The sequence below is a fragment of the Echinops telfairi genome, unplaced genomic scaffold (assembly GCF_000313985.2).
Source record: "Echinops telfairi isolate 266 unplaced genomic scaffold, ASM31398v2 ScPeMD7_22;HRSCAF=79, whole genome shotgun sequence".
NCBI lineage: Eukaryota > Metazoa > Chordata > Mammalia > Afrosoricida > Tenrecidae > Echinops > Echinops telfairi.
The window spans coordinates 5,315,743-5,330,158 of NW_022103919.1; the positions used below are offsets into that span (position 1 = coordinate 5,315,743).

Genomic DNA, 14,416 nt, shown 5'->3' on the forward strand with positions numbered 1-14,416 from the left:
GAAAAGTGGCTTCCCCAAGACTGCTTGGGCACAAACAACCCAAGAGGACTCCTTGGGCCTCTTCCCACTTCCCTGGGAAGGATTCCAGTTCCCGTGATAACCCAACCTCAACATGGCTTTGTTGCCCATGTCTTTGTTCACGCCGCTCGTCCACCCGTTTGCTCCTGCCACAAACCCATGTGGAGCGCATGCAAGCGCCCAGCCCCCTCCTAGAGTCAGAGATGTTCACACCTGCTGTGGTTGACCTCTGAGGACGGTGCTGGGCAGCAGGTGCCGTCATGCTGACCCCCTACCAACCCCCCTACCTTCGTAGATGGAAAGTGGGAGGAGCTCTCCTCTGGTCCCGCTCCCCAGGCTCGGCCTGCGTCTGGTCTTGGAAGTGGTTTGATGTTTTGGTTCAGTGGTTTTAGAGAGAACATCAAAGCAATTCACTACTTTTTGGGAGAAGAATTAAAAAGAGAGGGAGAAAGAAAGACATTAAAACCAAGCTTTTTGTCTCGTGGTTCAACTGTTGCGCTGTTAGGTGCTGTTGTGTTGGCTCTGACTCCTGGCAGAACGAACAACTGCCCGGGCCTGCGGGCCTGCGCCATTCCCCCAGTTGTTGTGATGTCTGAGCCCAGTGTGGCCACTGGTCATTCTAGCTTGTGGAGGACCTTCCTCTTTGTCACCGCGCTTCTGCTTCACCAAAACCAGGAGGTCCTTCTCCAGGGACCGGTTTCTCCTGACGATGTGTCCCAAGTATGTGATGAGGCAAAGTCTCACTGTCCTTGCTTCCAAGGAGCATGCTGGCCGTACCGCTTCCAAGACAGGTCTGTTTGTCCTTTGAGCAGTTCCACGGTATCTTCAGTATTCTTTGCCAGCACCGCAGTTCACGGCATCGATTCTTCTTCTGTCTTCCTTAGCCGACAGCCAGCTTTCACAGGCCTATGAAGTGATTGAAAATACCATGGCGTGGGTGGGGCATGGCTTGGCCTTCAACGTGGGGCCTGCCTGGGCCTTCAGCGTGACATCCTGGCTCGCCACCGTTTTAAAGAGGTCTTGTGCAGCAGATGTGTCCCACGCAAGGCGCCCTTTGCTCTCTCGACTGCTGCTTCCGTGAGCATTGACGGTGGACCCACGCCAGGCAACGCCAACCTTTTTTCTACCCATGCGATGTTCCCCGTTGGTCGTTGTCAGGGTTGCGCCTCTCTTTCTTTCTTTTAAAAAAAAAATCATCTTACTCGGGGCTGGTTTCTGCTTTCTTTCTTTTTAAAAGAAATCATTTTATTGGGGGCTCGTACAGTTCTTATCACAATCCATCCGTTCATCCATTGTGTCAAGCACATTTGTACATTTGTTGCCATCATCATTCTCTAAGCATTTGCTTTCTACTTGAGCCCTTGGTATCAGTCCTCATTTCCCCCCTCCCTCCCCATGTCCCCTCTCCCTCATGAACCCATGATAATTTATAAATTATTATTACTTTGTCATATCTTGCCCTGTCCAACGTCTCCCTTCACCCACTTTACTGTTGTCCATCCCCCAGGAAGGAGGTTATATGTAGATTCTTGTAATCAGCTCCCTCTTTCTACTCCACCTTCCCAGGATCGTCACTCTCACCACTGGTCCTGAAGGGATCATCTGTCCTGGATTCCTTGTGTTTCCAATTCCTATCTGTACCAATGTACATCCTCTGGTCTAGCCAGATTTGTAAGGTAGACTTGGGATCATGATAGTGGCGGGGAGGAAGTATTTAGGAACTAGAGGAAAGTCGTATGTTTTATCTTTGCTATCTTGCGCCCTGACTGGCTTGTCTCCTCCCCGCCACCCTTCTGTAAGGGGATCTCCAGTTGCTTACAGATGGGCTTTGGGTCTCCACTCTGCACTCCCCCTCATTCACAATGACATGATTTTTTGTTCTTTGATGCCTGATACTGATCCCTTCGGCACCTTAGACTGGTGTGTTTCTTCCATGTGCACTTTGTTGCTTCTGAGCTAGATGGTCGCTTGTTTATCTTCAAGCCTTTAAGACCCCAGACACTATATCTTTTGATAGCAGGGCACCATCAGCTTTCTTCACCACATTTGCTTATGCACACATTTGTCTTCAGTGATCATATTGGGCAGGTGGGCACCCACTGATATGATTTTTGTTCTTTGATGCCTGATACCTGGTCCCTTCTACACCTCGTGGTCACCCAGGCGGTTTCTGCTTTCTTGACATCGAGCTGTGACCCATGTCACCAAGAAGGACTGTTTGGCTTTTCCTTGAGGCTCAGCCACTCTGGAGGGCTGGTTCCAGCCCATGGGTCAGGGCTCATTTCCATCTTCCCGGTGAGAGTAACAGGACTGGCCATTGGAGTGGGGCTGAAGGGGTGGCCCAGGCAGAGAGCATGCTGGGGCACTGCTGGGGCTGGGCTGGGGCCCCACCTGCAGCAGTGGGCAGCACCTCCTCTGACCAGCCTGCCTCCCAGGACTGAGATATGGGAGAGTGATATTTCGACAGCCCTGCTTCCCTGGCCTAGGACTGGGAAGTGAGCCCTGAATGTGGGAGAGGGTTCTAGGCCAGTCTCACAACAGCAGCAGCAATAGGCATGGGGGGAGGGTCGGGACAGCATTTGTTCCCTGAGGGGGTAGCTGGGCACAGAGCCCCCCACCTGGCACTGTTCACCTGCAGGTGGGTGGGGGTGCATTTTCCTGTTCAGAGCTGGCAGGCGGGCCATGGGACAGGCAGGGCAGTGAGGGGGGCTCCCCTGAGAGGGTCTGCCTGTCCCCTGGGACCCTCTCCTGAGCACCTCCTTACCTCTCTCTTTTCTCTTGCAGTTACCGAGAAGGAAGTCCAGCAGTGGTGAGTGACTGCATCCCTGGAGACGGGTGGGGGCTAGGGGCCGGGGGCCGGGGTTTTGTGCTGGCTGGGACCACAGGCGTGCTGCCTGGCTCAGAAGCACATGAAAGGCACCCTGGGAGAGACTTTGCCACAGAGCCACCCAGGCAGACCCCGGCTTCCTTTGGCCATGTGGGGCTGGTAGAATATCAGTGGGATTGGGGTCAGGGATAGCGCTGAGGGGTTCACAGTTTTTCACCTTGTGTGGCATCTCTAGTGGCCACTGGGCCCTGAAGGGATCACTCTAGGCCCTGTTCACCAAAGGGGAGGTATTCATGACCCAAGAGAAGTGAGCCAAGAGACTTCGTTCCAAGCTTGGCTTGTCACTAAATTACCTGGTGGCTTTGAGAAGTCTCTTCTGCTCTCTGGGGCTCAGTTGCCCCTCCTAGAAAGGATTGATTCGACTGGTTCAAGGATGGCACATCTGTGTCCAGCTCTGATTAACCCACAGTGACCGCCCTGAGTGCTGTGCTAAGAGACTCTGAGGCTATGTATCATGGAGCAATGGAAGGTATCACAATGAGTGATTTGTGAGCTCTGTAATGGATTAGTGATGCCTGCCCTGGGTCTAGGGGAGGAGAGTGGTATATTTTGTATCTTTGTGTAGGCTCACACTAGAAGGTAGGAGATGGGGGGAAGGCTGAGGAGGAGGGAGTAGAGCTTGGTGACTTTCTAGTAGTTCAGAAATAGGCTTTGCCTGTGCCTCTCTGAGAGTGACCACATGCAAGTGACTTAGCTGTTCTCAGACTCTGTTTCCACAAACAAGTATGTTCTGGGCGGTAGGTAGAGATGCTCCTGTTTTAGGCCTCTGTCACTCTGCTCTCCCTTCCCAGGATGCTTCCTTCCTGGACCATTGTCTACCCAGCTCCCCCTTACTCCTCTAGTGCCCCTCCCACAACTGTTTCACGTGAATTAGGCGAAGGTTTACAGAGCAGATCAACATTTTGGTTGAATGTATCCACTGCAGTCCCCTTGGTGACTCTCCCACTTTCCCCTGGGTCACCTGCCTCCGTTCCTCCTCTCTCCCAACCCTCCGCACATTGTCCCCAGTCCATCCGCCCCGCTGATCTCACGGCGTTGGTCATTCTAAGAGCAGGTGAGTTTAGTGTCGGACCCAAGGGTTAAGGGCCATCATTTTGGGGGTCCCATCAGGCTCTATCTGATCAATCATCATGAGACCTTTGCTTGTGAGTTCTGTCCCAATATTTTCTCTCAGTCTACCCAGGACCTTTGAATGTGCCCCTCTCAGAGCCGTTGGCAGTGGTGGTTGGGCACACCCTAGTTCTTCTGGTCTCAGTTGCCCCTCTTCTTTGGACCATCTGAGCCCCCTCTGCCCTTCCATGCGGTCTAACCTCCTTTTCCAAGAAGCCTTCCGGATCCCCAACTGTGGGTGTCATCCCTACTTCCCATGGGGCAGTCAAAGGGTCAAAGGGCACTTTCTCTTAGAATGAAAACCTGAGAACCCTGGTCCCCTCAGTCATCATTAATGATGGTGGCCCAGACAGGTAAGTACCAGACTTCTGGCCAAAAGACTGGCTGTTGGAACCCACCCAGAGGTTCCGAGGAAGACAGCCCTGGAGATCTGCCTCTCCCAGGGGACACAGAGCAGTGGGCCTGAGAAGAGGGTGTCAGGAGCTATGGTGCAATGCCTGGGCCCAGCCCAGGCTTGGAAGGGGTGATGTTTGCCCTGGAGAGGCGGCCCGTGTGCCAGACACGCTCTCAGACACACCTTGCAGTGAAGGCCCCAGCTGTGGTTATGACCTCGAGGTCAGCAGTTCAAAACCACCAGCCGCTCCCCCTGAGAAAGGTGAGGCTTTCTACTCCCATCAAGAGTGACAGTGCCGGAAACTCAGAGGGCAGTTCTGCCCTGTTTTGTAGGGCCGCCTTCAGTCAGCATGGACTGGACAGCAGTGAACACAGCCTCAGGGGAGGCAGGACCTGCAGCTCGGGGGGTGACCTTCAAGCCCCAGGCCTGTGAGCTCCACCAAGTCCCCTGTTTGTGCCGTCCACGGTCCACAGACCCCTAGGGACATGTCCCTGCCCTGGTCCACCTGCACCTTCGCCTAGAGTGCCGACTATCAGGCTCCCAGCCCAGGTAGCTGTGGGGTGACTCTTGGGGCTCCCAGCTGCGCATCCTGTCGACGTCTTCTGCCCTGGGAGGTTGAGCCAGCATCGGGGTCTGCAGCCAGCCTGGGGTCCTCGCCGACACACCCAGATCCCTTGCTCCTGATTCACATCACCCCCCTTGCCCTGGCCCCCACCCCATCCTCCCTCTCTTAATGCAAGGTCAGAGAGAACAAGGGTGGTGGATTCAGAAACTGCAGCCGCCTCTGGACAACTTTTCAGGGTGACATTGGTGGAAACCAACCTCACTGACAAGGGCGACCTAAAGTCGGGTGGAAGCAGCTGCCACACTTCCTCCGTCCGGCACAGTTGCATGATGGGAGGAGTGGTGGGGGAACCCAGAGTTGGGAAAGAGAGGGGCTTCAGACTGGGAGTGGGTATGTTGGGGTGGTGGGCTCATGGATGACAAGTATTCCCCCCACCCCCTACTTATATGTTCCTTTTTTCAAATGTTCCGCAATGGTTGCATTAGGTTAGCCCTAACCAACTAGCCCAGCAGTATTGTAACAACAACAGTGGGTGGACGCAGGAAGAATTTTGCAGCCGCCTCAGCAGGGCCAGCTGTCAATCCCTGGCCATCCCACGCAGACGTGGATGGGTACGGAGGCAGGCCTGCTAGCCATTAGCTCATCTTAGCATCCCCTGGGCTCCTCCTGTGGGCCGGGCCTGAGCTGGCTACTTAGAACAGGGCCCAGAGGTCCGTTTTAGGAGCTAGCCCCATTCTCCAGATGAAGAAACCGAAGCGCAGAGGGGTAGGGACACCGTGGCACAGATGTGCCTGTGCGTGTGTGTAATCTGGGTCAAGTTCCCTCTGCCTCACTGGCCTGGGCTGTTAGGCTTTGGCTCCTGGGAACCCTCCTGAAGAACCAGAGGCAGTGGTGGGGGTGGGGCAGAAGAGCATTCATGCTCATCCGCGCTCTGGTCCCTCCTCCGGAATGTCTGAAGTCAGGTCTCCAGGGAGCGCTGGGAAGGGGGTTGTCTGAAAAGATAATAGGAGCACAATTTGCAAGGGCTGCTGCTGCTGCTGCTGCGTGGTCCCGTGGTCCCAGCTGCGCCCTGCCGGCTGATGGCGGCGAGGGGCGGTGCTTGTTATCTGTTGCTCCCTCGGTGGATTTGTTCCCCACCTGCAGGAAGCCGCGTGCTGTGTCGCATGGAGGGACATGGGGCTTTCCTTCTGGCAGGGTCCGGAGGGCCGGGTTTCTGTGGGAACGGAGAGCCTGGAGTTCAGGAAAGTTCTGGCAGCCTTTGGGAGACCGTGGCCTGCTCAAGGCCTTCAGAGGGCTGGAGGTGAAGCTGAACTTGGACCCAGGTGTCACGGCGTGTGCTTGTTGGTTTATCTGCCCGCTCATCCACCCAGCACACCTTTCCTGGTTTTTTCTATCCTCCAGGCCCTGTGCTGGGCCCGGGGCATGGCAGGGACAGGGACGGGTGGGGGTGGGGGTGGGAGTGGAGATGAAGTGCGGGGAGTCTCCTGGTGACACAGGTGTGTCTCCCCGGGGCTGGCGCTGCTCGGGGAGGAGGTGGGAGGCGCAGTGTCAAATCCGGGAGTGCTTTTGGCAAGTGGCACTGAGCTTCCTGTCTTTTTACGGAATGACAGGTTCTGCTCCCCCTCCTTCAAGGCTTGTGTGGATGCAGTGCCGAAACTGGGTCTTGTCCTTTCTCACTTTCACCCAGCTCTCTTGAACGCAGGAGCCCCGGGGGGCGTCGTGGTTGCACACTGGGCTGCTTACCACAGGGTCAGCCGTTCGAAACTGCTCGCCGCCCTGCAGGAGAAAGATGGAGCTTTCTACCCCTGTCAGGAGGTGCAGTCTCGGGAACCCACAGAGGCAGTTCTAACCTGCCCGCTAGGGTTGCCTTGAGTCTGGCAGTGAGGGGGAGGGCCCCTCCTGTGTGCAGACACAGTATGGAGTCTGCAGGTGCAGAAGTGAACTAGAAGACACGGCTCCTGCTTCCGGCACCGGGAAGACAGGCCACAAGCCGGTCTTCCAGGCATAGTTTGGGGGCTGCTAGGACATGTACCAGGTGGGACCCAGGCTGGGCGGATCTGAAGCTGAGCCTGTAGGGCGAACAGAAGTGGGGAGTCAGGGGGTTGTTGAGGAGGATAGCCGCAAGGATCCTGAACCCGAAGGAGCTGTAACCTCTCTAAACCTTGGTTTTCCCATCTCTAAGGGGGTTTAGGAACGCGTGCCTCGTGGAGGCAATTGGGCGAAATCGGGCCTGGAAAGCGTGAGTCCCTGTGTCCAGAACCCCCGCAGCCCTGGAGTGGAGTCCCACACCCAGTGATCCCATGGGACAGAGGAGAACTGCTCCCTTGGGCTTCGGAGCCTGTGCCCTAGAGGGAGAGGGCAGTGCCATCTGCTTGGTGGCTTTCAGCGGCTGCCCTTATGATTAGAAGCCCCAAGAGAGCGTAACCCACTCTCGGCTCCCAGGGCTCCTCCCGCATAGGAGCTGCTCCCTAAATGGTATAAATGCAGCATTCTCCAGTCTCTGAGCCCTGGAAGTCAGACACAAAACCCTGAGCTCGTGGAGGTCCCCAGGGTTCTGTGGTTCTCGCCCAGGGAGGCGGGGTTTGCTTCCAGGGAACATTGGGTGACAATTTGTTGTCACTGTGGCAGGGGTCACCACTAGCATCTGAGAAATAGAGGCCAGGGGCGCTGCAGATGTCCCCTAGAGCACAGGGGCCTAGGTGGACAGACCTCAGCCCTTCATTTTGCCAGCAGAGAAGGGCATTGCCCCAGGCCCCGCCTACTATGTGTCAGGACTGGGCCAGACATGGCAGAGGGCCCATGGGTGCATGTTCTCTAGGCGGCAGCATGTCTGTAGGAGACGGGGTGGGGGAAGGAGAGGGAGGAGGCTGGGCCTGTTGGAACCTGAGCCCGGGGCTGGAATCATGTCTCACAGCCCTCCTGGGGTGGATTGGTGGGTGAGACCTTTCATAGGGCAGTGGTTCATGGGGGTGCCTGTGATGAGGGCGTGGGCTGGGGATGAAGTGGGGTGTACTGACTCAGCCAGCCGGTGGGGTCTTGGAGACCTGGGCCCATCACAGAAGCCCTGGCCGAGGAGCTGAGCTGACATGTGAGGTGCTGTGGGCATTGGGGTAACTGGAACAGCTGACGCTGGGTGAGCAGGGTGTCCCCCTCCACCCCCTGCTGCGGAACAATGCGGTTACGTAATGTTTGGGTAGCTAGCACTTTACTCATGCGCTGATTCGGGGGTGGTGCTGCAGCCTGGCTCTTGGGAGTGGCAGATGAGATGGGGAGCCGGGAAGCCAGGAGACCCGGATCTGAGCCCTATTTTCTGCTGCTAATTTCCTGTGCAACCTTGGGCCAGTCTTGCCTCTTTCTGGACCTTTAATCCCCCCTCTATACTTAGAAGAATGGGAGTGGGTTCCTTTCCCCACCTTCCCCATTGGAGCTCTTGGGTTGAGTCTGGAGTTACTGGGTGCCCCTGCCCTGTCCCAATGCCCTGTGCTCGGGGGCCCAGGAGGGTGCCACTCACCTTAGAGCCAGACGCCTGGGCTCTCTGCCTCTGCCTGACAGTTTGTGGACTCATTCTGTGTCCCTGGTTGGTGGCTGATGACGTTCTCGGGCTCAGGGAAATAGGCTGCAGTGTGGGCCGAGGGGCTGGGATGCTTTGGGGCCAGTGGGGGCCAGGTGGAATAGAGGATCCGGAGCAAGCGATGTGGTAGCCTGGGGGTGGCCTCGCAAGTTCCAGAAAGGGGGGCTGGGGGTGCAATACAGGAGTGAGGGCAGAGGCTGGAGCACTCTGCTGGGGCGGTTTCCTGGGGCTTCTTGTAATGGTGCTGCAGGGGGCTGGTTCGGACAGTGACAGTGACAGCCCTCGCAGGAGTAGCTGGGCAGCGTCCCCCAGCCCTCATCCCCGCCCTCCCCCAGCTCCCCACTGAGGCTGGCCTTCCCACACCCTACCCACAGTCCATTAACACCGCTCACAGTGTTGATGGCTCCCGCTGCTGCCACCAACGTCTGGACGCCGCCTCCCTCCTGAGAGCCACCCTTGGGGACGATTCCCCAGAGACTGTCTCCCCAATGCATCTGGGTGCATTTCGCTTTATCACGTCTGCTTTTGACAACCTTTTACAATCACCCAAGGGGCACCGCGCTGCCAGAGGGGAATCAGAAGGGGTGCATGGACCAATTCTCCCCCAACTTAGACCTTCATCTCCCCGGCCCCGTCCACTGCCCACCAACCCCAGTCTGGCCCCGAGTCCCAGACCTGGGTGTGAACATGTGAGGCAGGCACTGTTGCAACAGCCAGCGGGGGGCGGAAGCAAGGGATGGGGCGGTAGCAGAGTGAGCTGCACTGGTCTCCACCCAGACCTGCTACGGTGTCAGTGCCCCCCCACCCCTTGGTTCCCTCTGGCATGGCCAGTGTCAGCAGGGGCTCAGAGCAGACAAGGAGCAGAGACCGCTAGACACCGAGGGTCCTGCTGGGACGGGGTACGAAGTGATGGCGGACCGCTTACGCTCCAGGGTGAGAACAGAGGGGACAGGAAGGCTGGTGGTTGGAGCACAGACTCTGGTGGAGTGAGGGGCTGTTGGGTCAGGTCCGGCGCCTTGAGACCCCGTGCCCAACTGAACAACACACCACCCAGCCCTGCGCCCTCTTCACCACCGTTCTTATGTCTGTGCTCAGTGTTGTAGCCACTGGGTTGGTCCGTCTTGGTGAGGGTCTCCCTCTTTTTTTGCTGCCCCTCCCCTTGACTAAGCATGACGTCCTCCTCCAAGGACTGGCCTCTTAGGAGCACTTCTTCCAAGACAGATCAGGGTGTCCTTTTGACCGCCCGTGGTCTTTTCAATATTCTGTTCCAACACCACAGTTCAAATGCAGCGATTCTTCCTCGGTCTTCCCGATTCAGGGTCCAACTTTCACAGGGACATGAGGCGATTGGAAATAGGCTGGCTTGGGTCAGGCGCACGTTAGTCCTCAAAGTAACCACCTTGCTTTCCAATACTTTACGGAGGCCTGTGCGGCAGATCGCCCTAAGGCAACGACAGGCTCTGAGCCCTTCCTGCGTGGGAACTTGGACCAATCGCCCCGGCCTCTCAGTGCCCCAGTGCCTTCAACTGAAGCGGGGATCATTGAACCTGCCACAAAGGGTCGATGGGAATGAGGGTGTGGTTGTTAGTGACCGCTGGGTGACTTCTGACTCCTGGCAGCCCGAGTGTGTAAGGTACAACCGCTCCACAGTGTTTTTAAGTTGTGACCTCTTGGCAGCAGGTCTCTAGGCTGCCTCCGGAGGGTTGGAAGTGCTAACCTTTCGGCTAGTAGGTTTACGCCACCCAGGGGTCCTTGCCGAATGAAGATCTATACACAGTTGGTGCCTAGCTTTGGGACCTGCTGTCAAAGAGCTGTTACACAAGGTTCTTGGTGATAGGGAGGCTGGGCAGGACCTCAGCCACTGAAAAGGACCCTCCTGGTGTCTGGCCTTTCCAGGTGCCCTGTCCAGAGGCAGGCCCCTGAGGCATTGCCTCTCTGACAAACTCACAATCATCATGGACAATGTTGGGATGGCCGTGTTCCCACTCCACTCCACCGTGGAGAAGGAAGCTCCCATGGTCATCGGACTCCAGGGTCTCTGGTCTCTGCCCCTCTATCCTCTGGTCATCTCAGTAACCTACGCTCTTTAAGGGGACCGCCGAGGTCATTGGCTGGTGTTGTGCCCTTTTTTCCTTCTGACATCTGGACTCCAGGGTCTCTGGTCTCTGCCCCTCTATCCTCTGGTCATCTCAGTAACCTACGCTCTTTAAGGGGACCGCCGAGGTCATTGGCTGGTGTTGTGCCCTTTTTTCCTTCTGACATCTGACCCCATCAGATCGGCTGCAGAACTCCAGCCTCCCTCTTTCAGGCGCCCTGCATGTTCTGAGCTAAGAATTGTCCTCGGAGGCATACTTGTCCTCCTGGGCTGGCCATGGAGCCCAGGTCCCTGAGAACAAGGGAACAGCATTTCCCACGGGACCTCTCCCTCTGGACCTGAATCGTGGGGCCATCAGCAGCTTCCAGCACTGTTCTCAGAGACCCTCATCTTCCATGTTACTCGGGGCCTCAGACCCCGTGAGGACAGAGCAGGCCGTTTTCTCTGAGCACCGGACTTCCTCTGTGTTCACCTTTGACCCCACCTGTGCGGGCTGCCAGGACTGTAAAGGAATCAGATGACGTCCCCTTGCTGAGCCTCAGTTTCTCCATCTTTAAAATGGGCACCGCCAGAGATCCTTGCTCGCTGGGCTGTTAGGGCATTCAGGGAGCGTAAGATTGGCAGAGTGCCCAGCATAGAGCCTGGCCTCCTGGGAGTGATGGGTAAAAGCAAGCCCCTCCCCCTGTGCTGGGAATTGTCTCGGGTGGGAGAGCTATCTACCCACAGGAGCCGACTCCCGAGTGGGATAAAGCACCACTGTGTATATGCCAGTCCCATGCCAGGGGTGCTGCCTGTAAGGTCTCATTGCACCCCTGCGAGGGGGCTGCGATCACCAGCGCTTCTGTGTAGAGGCGGGAACAGAGGCTCAGAGAGATGAGGTCACTTGCCTGAGGCTGCACAGCTGGAGAAGACAGCCCGGAGTTGGACAGCAAAGCCACAGTTCAGGAGCTGGGCTGGGGTGTCATCAGCGGACCGGCTGGCTCTCAGGCAGGTCACAGGCGGGGTGTTGGGGATGCAGGGTGCTAGGTCTAGTTGGGACAGAACACCAGAGTCCCCTCAGTTTGTCCTGCTCCAGTGTGGGTCCATCCAGCTCCATGAGAGCTGAGGCTAGTCAGGAGGGATGTGTGTGTGTGTGTGTGTGTGTGTGTGTGTACAAGATTGAGCTCTGTGTAGGGGGAGGAGCCTGCATGTGGGAGGAGTCAGCTGCCAGCCCTTAGGCTCCACCCACCAGTACCCAGCCCTCTGTGGTGTTGAGTAGGGCTCAGCAGAGAAGCAGAGCGCCACCCTGGAGGGTCCTGTCTTCCCCGCCCTTCACATAAGACGTTCTGCAGCACAGAACGGAGCACACGCTGTGTGATCCTCCACCGCCGTGCAGTTGGCTGCTGGGCTCCGGCTCCCGGTCAATGCCATTGTGTATTTCATGGTCAGCCCGGCAGCAGACAGTGCTCTGCTGGGATCCACAGGGCTTTCCTCCAGCAGGCCTGCCTCCCTGTCTCTGTAGTCTACCTTCACCCACTCTGGGTGACCCTACTGGTATTAGAAATACAACATGCCAGGTGGCCATATGGGGCACCTGGGATCATGCTCTTGCTGGTCCTTGTCCTCCTTGTAGCGAAGAGGCTCAGAGAGGTGAAGTCACTTGTCCAAGGGCACACAGTGGGCAGGAGGCAGAGGTGGCAGTGAGCCCTTGCCTGTGGTGTCCAGGGAGGTGCTCACAGCCCCCATGTGGCCCTGTCTCTGAACAGGATGCTCAGCTACCCTGGGCTCTGGGCTGGAGCGCCTGCAGCATGGGTGAGGCGGTGTCTCTTTTGACCTGTTTTGCCTGGCCTGCTGCCCCCAGGTACAAAGGCTTCATCAAGGACTGCCCCAGTGGGCAGCTGGATGCCGCCGGCTTCCAGAAGATCTACAAGCAGTTCTTCCCCTTCGGAGACCCCACCAAGTTCGCCACATTTGTCTTCAACGTCTTTGATGAAAACAAGGTAAGCCGGGGACTGCTGGGACCCGCGCCAGCCTGAGCCTCCTCCCTCCCGCAGCAGCCGGCTCAGCCCCCACAGCTCTCCACACCCACTCCCTCCTGCTGATGTTCCCTTCTGGAGAAGGTGCACACAGGTGCATACGCACAGTGCTCAGAGAAGCGTGCACATGTATACACGCGCACACAATGCACACGGGTGCTGGTGTACACACACACACGCACATCAGATGCAGGCATCCACGGTTACGTGTACACACTCGCAGACCTACACCACACACACACACACACACACACACACACACACACACTCTCTCTCTCTCTCTCATACATAGGCACCCTGAGGTTTTTCTGACAAGTGCAAAGTGCAAATGCCTCCCGGGATAGTGACAGGATTAATGACCATCACGGACACTCCCTAGACATTTATTTATAACCTTGGCCTTGTCTCTGGATTCTTTTTCAGGAGGTCTCCCACAGTGGGATAAGTGCCTGGCTTTGGGTGTGTGGTGGTGGGTGGGTTTGCTCGATCTCACTTGGGGGTGGGTAGGTGCAGCCCTTTAACACCCCTACTTTGCAGATGAGGAAAGGAAGCCTGTGAGCTTCTAAGGGGCTCGAGCAGGATCAGGAAACCCTCAAAGTAATCTTTTCCTCCTGGTGGTGCGGAGGTTCAGGTGCTCAGCAGCGCTCCGAGAGGTGGGCAGTTTGGACCCGCCAGCCCCTGCGCCCGGCAGGATGCACAGCCCGGGAAATGCACAACCCGGGAAACACACAGCCCGGGAAATGCACAGGGTTGTGACGAGCTGGAAGCCAGTAGCCAGCAATGAGCTTGGTTGTTTTTCTTTGTAAAATAGCAACACATACCTTGTCAGAAATTTAGAAAATTGGAGAAAATAAAAAGTGGTCCATAAGCACACCTCTTAGAACTGCTGACATCTGAACATATATCCTTCTAGGCTTTTCTGGCCATTGTAAAAAATTTTTTAACTTGTATGCACACGATTTTGCGACTACTTTTTAATTTTTAATGTGGCAGTACAGCAAAACCCAGCATCCCATGTTATTGGACACCCTTGTGCAATGTTACTTTTAAAATGTTTTCTTTTGTTTTAGTCTGATTACATACTGGATGTTCCCTTGCTATGCATACCCTGGGGCACTTGGCTACGACTGAAAGCTGGTGGTTCCAACCCAGGGTGACTCCGTGGGAGGAAAGGCCCAGTGGCCTGCCTGTGACAGTGACCGCCTAGGAAGCCCCAGGGGGCAGTTTTATTCTGTCCTCCAGGGTCACGGTTATTTGGAATGGACTTGTCGGCACACAGTAGCCACATGTCCACCTCTATGGGTGTCTACACACACGTTCGCAGAAAGTGAGTGGCCCCAAGGGCCCGACACCACAGACAATGTAGCTGTGGGTGGTGTATCCAGAGTTGGGGAATCCACGAGCCTCCCGGCGTCTGTCCCACAATGGGCCTTTTCCATCTCCTCTAGCTTGTTTCCAGGCGGTCCCGGGGCTGGGCACTTGGCTGTCTCCGTCTGACAGGTGGCAGTTTCCCCACAGCTGCCCTGGGCTGGAGACTCCCCTTTGGTGTGCTGCCCTTCTCTGGGCCTCAGTTTCCTCATCTGCAACGTACATAGGGTGATCGAACCATGGTTAGGATCCTTCCCTTTTGAGAAACCTGTGGTTCAAGTTTTCTGGGTCGGGTCTTGCCAGTGATGTGTGTGGGTGGTGCCCGCTGGCTCTCTCGAGTCAGGCTCTCCTTTATGGGGACACTTTCTTCCCCTGCCTTCCCAGGGTCCCCCC

General features: G+C 56.5%; 1 protein-coding gene across 1 annotated transcript in view; it reads left to right on the plus strand.

Moving 5' to 3' along the window:
- NCS1 (neuronal calcium sensor 1) overlaps positions 1 to 14,416 on the plus strand; it is a 42,182-nt gene that overhangs the window by 14,864 nt on the left and 12,902 nt on the right. The window contains exons 4-5 of the mRNA XM_045288519.1: positions 2,803 to 2,827; positions 12,481 to 12,619. Coding sequence (XP_045144454.1) covers positions 2,803 to 2,827; positions 12,481 to 12,619 — 164 coding nt within the window. The remainder of the gene's footprint in view (positions 1 to 2,802; positions 2,828 to 12,480; positions 12,620 to 14,416) is intronic.